The sequence below is a fragment of the Gymnoscopelus microlampas genome (assembly GCF_963454915.1).
Source record: "Gymnoscopelus microlampas genome assembly, chromosome: 14".
Taxonomy (NCBI): domain Eukaryota; kingdom Metazoa; phylum Chordata; class Actinopteri; order Myctophiformes; family Myctophidae; genus Gymnoscopelus; species Gymnoscopelus microlampas.
Window position 1 is genome coordinate 10,137,496 of NC_139951.1, and position 5,501 is coordinate 10,142,996.

Below are 5,501 nucleotides of genomic sequence, written 5' to 3' on the forward strand. Positions count from 1 at the left end.
GCTGTTGCAAGCAAAAAAAATGTTTTAGGTCATTTATTTATTTAAAATTTAACTAGAGGATGCAGCATCTCGTTTTCGAGGGGCTCCTATTGTGCTTAATTTAAAATGAAGGAGAATAAATTCAAAAAGACAGGAAGAAGTAACCCGACACCCATCCATGTCCTAAAATATTCTATTCTGTATCCATTAACTTTAGATTACCAGTTAAAGCAGGAATAAATTGTAACCATACTCAAATGTCAGTTTCATCACAGTTGTGATGTTTCAAATCACTGGTTCCTGGTTCACTTGGTTCTCCTCTGAAGTTCTTCTCTCTTGCTACGGTTGTACCCTGGTTACAAACATGAAGACAAATGTATTAGACTGATATATAAATCATATTAATATAATTCATACAAGCATGTTTGTCTTAATCATGTTGATCACAATACTCATTTTATCAACTGTCTTGTTTGAGACAGGAGAGAGATTGTGTCATGCGTTCCATAATTCTACAATGATTCTCAATTGTAAGCCAAATTAAGCCTCTTTAGAAGCTTTCTCAATGGTCAAGGCTTAATCTACATGATGACCAGTGGTAGAAGAGGTACTCAGATTTGTTACTTAAGTAAAAGTAACAAAACCATTTTATTTGAGTAAAAGTGCATACAGTATGTATAGTGACATCAAAAGCACCAAAAGTAATAAAAACAATAAGTTGCAAAAAAAAAAGTACCAAAAGTAAAAGTACTCATACACACATTTTTGAAGATATTTAAAAGTTTGGCGAAATGATTTGGAAAATAACAGAGCTTGTGGAACTGCTGTTTCATAGAAGTGGGTTTTGTATTAATAAGTTAATAGTAACTAAAGTTTTCAAATATTTGTAGTCGGGTAAGGCGTTGAAGAATCAAGTAAACTAAAAGATTCTCAAAATGTATCTTAAGTACAGTACTTGAGTAAATATTCTTGTTGTTGTTGTAACTGATGTTGACCTACCACAGATGGTTCCTATATAGTAGGCACAGGGCAGCAGGAGAAGATTCATCGCTCTGGAGAGAACCAACAGGAGCCAGCTCATACCACAGTCACTGTTACTGCTGTTAATGCTGTCACTGCTGTCACTGATGTTAATGCTGTTGCTGCTGTTGCTGCTGTTGCTGCTCACACTGCTGCCACTGCTGTCACAGTTGCAGACACGGTCACCGAGGTCTTTAAGAGACTGATCTGTTCATAAGGGATGGATAATGGCACATGGTACAGTATAAGTACTTGTTTTTCTACTACAGTCTAGTCCACTGGTTCTCAAACTTGTTTCATTTCAAGGACCGCCATAACTCTCAGATCTGAAAGGGTCCATTTAGAACCCCTTCAAAGAACCCAGGGGGTCCCTGGACCCCACTTTGAGAACCAGTGATCTAGTAATTTCTTGCTCATGCAAATGTGTTACACAGTATTTGAGAATAAACAACACATACCTGTATGGCAAATGTATCACTCTGTAACATTATTATTATTATTATTATTATTATTATTATTATTATTATTATTATTATTATTATTATTATTAGTAGTAGTAGTAGTAGTAGTAGTAGTATGTAAAGGCACTAAAAACCAAGTAATTTCATTAGAAATCTTACTCTGTCAAATGTAACAAATGTAAAGAAAAGAAGACTTTTCAGGTGTCCACTCTTTTGGATACCACGTCAGAATATAGAATTGTCTCGTTCCAGGTTTAAAGTTACTATTTGTATTGTAATGACAATATCTTAATGGGAATACAGAATGAGTTTAAAAATATAAACACTATAGACGTGTTGTCTTGTTTGCAACCACAAATTCATTAGTCTATTAGTTCTTTCTGGGACTCATTCCACAAACACACAAGCACAATATAACACATGGGACATCTCAATCCGGCCCTCGAAGCCCTAAAAAAAAAAAAAATGACCCCCAATAATCATTATGCATTGTGTCAATGTTTTGAGGGAACTCGACTCCAGTTCATTATTAGTCATTAATACCATTTGAGTACATAGATCCATATTACATCCGTATGTACTCAAATGTTAAATGTTTTTAATGTAACAGTGAAACAGTCAGCCATGGATCCATATTAATAACATAATGCAATATGTTTGATAATGTGAGTGATACTACATTAAAGCTGTAAAAAAAAAAGGGTAAAAAAGTTGACCATATAGTAAAGTTGTCAATCGTGTCTACTGTCTATCAAATGTATGCATTTTTAGCATAATTCAGCACTACAGTATGTGTTTCAAGTTTCAATTCAATTGTCCAATGTGTGGCCCTTCACTCACTTTATCGAAGTCAGTATGGCCCCCTTGAAAAAAATGCTGCCCACCCCTGCCTTAGTTGGTGGTGGAGCCACCGGTGGTTCCCAGCTGGCAACCCTGCAGCCTAGCAGCACCGTCGAAGGTGCAACAGGCAGCAGCAATGCCCAGCAGGAATACCCACCTGTGCTTAAACCTCAAATTACACTTCTGCACTGAGCACCCGATTGTAAATAGTAATGAATAAATAAAAGTAAGCGTAGCACAATACAGTACTTACGGAATGAAATCCTTGTGGCGATGTTGCCATATTTGTAGAATGGTTTAACTTTTTCCTCCACTAACAAAAGCTCCTTGGTTCCACAGTAATAGAGACCAAGGTCAGAATCAGTTACCTTCTCTATCAGAAGATCATAGGATTGACTAGATTTGTTATACTTGAAATTAGAAGGGGAATTTTGTTCATTAATTTCAAGAGGAGGTTGTTTTTTATGAGAGCAGTTCCTGAACCACACTATGTCAGCTCCAGGTGATTTTCTGCAGTCACAGTAGAGAGTGATGTTGTCTCCTGGTCTGACTGTCAACTCCACTTCTAATCCAGAGACCCCATCCTGACTGATGTAAATGACACCTGGAACACAAAAACATTAAGAAATTAAATAAACTGCATCATATAGTTCCACAACATTTAGCTCAGTAAAAGAAGATGAAACTCATTCAAAAGAATACACAAAAATAACAACCTAAGAATGATAACAATTCATATCAAAACAATAAAAAGACTTAAAGGTTACCTAGAAGAGCAGCTAAAATCAGATGCAGCTTTGCCATGTCTGATGGTGGAATGAAGTTGACAGTGACAAAGCTCTTTGACACTGATGTCAAATGTGTTAAGCAAATAGACTTCCACTAAAGGATACACAAAACGTGATTGGTTAGCTGAGTGAAATGTTTTCATGTTGTGGTTCTTTTCTGTGACACCTGAGCTGTATGACGCTTTGCCACATTTTGTGGTCAGTGTTTTAACATGCAATGAAACAAACAAAAACGGTCCTTCCCTCAGTCTTAACTCAATACCACATGTTCCATTGTACATAGAAAAACGGGCCAACTAGACCTATTGCTCCAGAGCCTGACCCTGAATTTCAGAAGCTGAACCAAAAAGACCCCACAAATAGAGATACATTTCATGAACGGGCAAAGAAGGAAAATACTGTACCCAGAGCAATAAGTGTCACATGAAAGGCTCATTTCAGAAAGCTCATTTGTTTTTATTTTGTTGCTATTTTGTTAAGGGACTTTGAGTACTCATAAAAGCGCTATATACTGTAAACTGTATGTGTTATTATTATTATTAAAGTCAGAATGGCCCTATGGGGTTCAGTCTCAACAATCACTTCTACTCATGAAACATTTACTTCTGCTGCCCTTTCTGACCTTTTTGGGAATGAGTTCTAGACTCAGCCGTTTTTCAAGACTGATGATGAGATCTACATTCACCAGACATGGAAATCACCGCTTTACATTGTATTTGCAAATACAGAAGTCAGTAGCTTTGTATGAACATTAAAGGCAATAAATGAAAGATAAATTATTCATGGGACGTATAAAATCCTGATCGGGTTTCATGAAACGTATACCTGGTTGAGATTTCAGTTCCTTTGTCTGTCTTCAGCCGGAAAAAAATCGAATGGTCAAATGGTTTGAGGTTTGTCCGAAAGTGTCTTTCCAAGTTCCCTTTCTTCACTTCTTCTTCTTCTTTCATGTATCGTCACATGGCCAGCTTAGTGTCGTGCAGACATGAGCTCGTCTCTGGTCTTGCGTCGAAGAGGCCGGCTTCTAAGGGTGGTCTGAGCAGTCTCCTCAGACTCGCCACAATCACATGCTACTATGTGCCAAGCCTCACTTCTTCATAGATGATTTGAGATGATTTGTTCACCATCACTGAAGAGACAAATATGTACTTAAAATACTAATGACAGTACTTGATTCAGTTTTATGTACAGTACACAACACCTACATATGACGATTCAGTCCCTTCTTAGTTTTTCATTAGTCAAAAAAAAATAAATGATGTGTTTTTTGTCTCATGGCGTCTGTACTTCTACTGATGTCTATTCTCATTAGTTGTTGAAAAATAGTAATATCTTAAATGCCTACTAAACAGGTAACACACCTACTGTAAATACATTTACAATGTATGCTCCCAGGGTCATTTCTGGGTTAATTCACACTGTGCCCCTGTAATGATTTGTTGGGGTTCACATTCAAACCAGCAAACCTAAGCATGATTGGACGATGGACTCTATGAATGCATTTGGGTTCAAGTTGCTCCATGATCTACCAAAAAGCCCCTCAAGATCAAATGGATGATCTTAAAACATGGTTGCCTACCCCTGCTCTAGAACAACTGGTTACAGGTCACTACAGTAAGACTGGATGAATATGCAGGTTGTACTGTACATCCAGCCTATTTGTACATGTGTCAGACTTAAGCACAGCTCATGCCATTATGTAACTGTTAACCCTGTTGACCCTGAGGGCATGAGGCAGTCTCAGGCCCAGCATCCCATGGACTCAGGCCCTGACTTCTGCTAATAGCTGAGTCCTTTGTAATGGGAAGGCAGGGGCGGCAGGCTTCGGGCAGGGGCTTCGGGCAGGGGAGGCTTCGGGGAGGCTTCGGGCAGGCTTCGGGCAGGGAAAGGCAGGGGCTTCGGCCAACAGGGGGGTTGGCCGAAGCTTGGCTAGGTCAGTTTAAGAAGAAAACTCAAAGAAAGGTAAAAACTAAGTCATCAACATTCACAAACACTGGTTTAGGACATGGCCAACAGCTCTATGCACATGTTTTGATTGATTGATTGATTGATTGAATACTTTATTAACATGGTTATTAACAGTACAGGTTGTACAGTCAAAGATTATGTTAAAAGGATAATTGTCTCAATTCATCAGTAATACATACAGTATATAATACAATACAAATACTATACAAAAAACATATTGGAATAAAGGTCAGTAGAATCACAAAGTATATTTACAGAGAAAGGTGGGGGCGGGGGTTCACTTGTATTTTAAGGACAGGAATACTTTTAGGTTAGTTTTGAGTTTGTATAGGGAGTCGAGAACCTTTATGTCTTTCGGTAGGTAATTCCAATGCCTCCCTGCTTGCCACTCAGCATCAAGGGTTGGAATGGGGGGGGGGGTCTCTGCAACATACACGCGGCAAGT

At 38.2% G+C, this 5,501-nt stretch overlaps 1 protein-coding gene across 1 annotated transcript; it reads right to left on the bottom strand.

The window, feature by feature from the left end:
* Positions 1–227: 227 nt before the first annotated feature.
* Positions 228–3,104, bottom strand: LOC311060025 (uncharacterized protein; the record flags this gene model as incomplete). The annotated part of the gene is made up of 4 exons (XM_084078149.1): positions 228–331; positions 979–1,206; positions 2,554–2,904; positions 3,068–3,104. The coding sequence occupies 4 exons, from the start codon at positions 3,102–3,104 to the stop codon at positions 285–287; spliced, it is 663 nt and encodes a 220-aa protein (XP_083934275.1). The 3' UTR covers positions 228–284.
* Between the last annotated feature and the right edge of the window lie 2,397 nt (positions 3,105–5,501).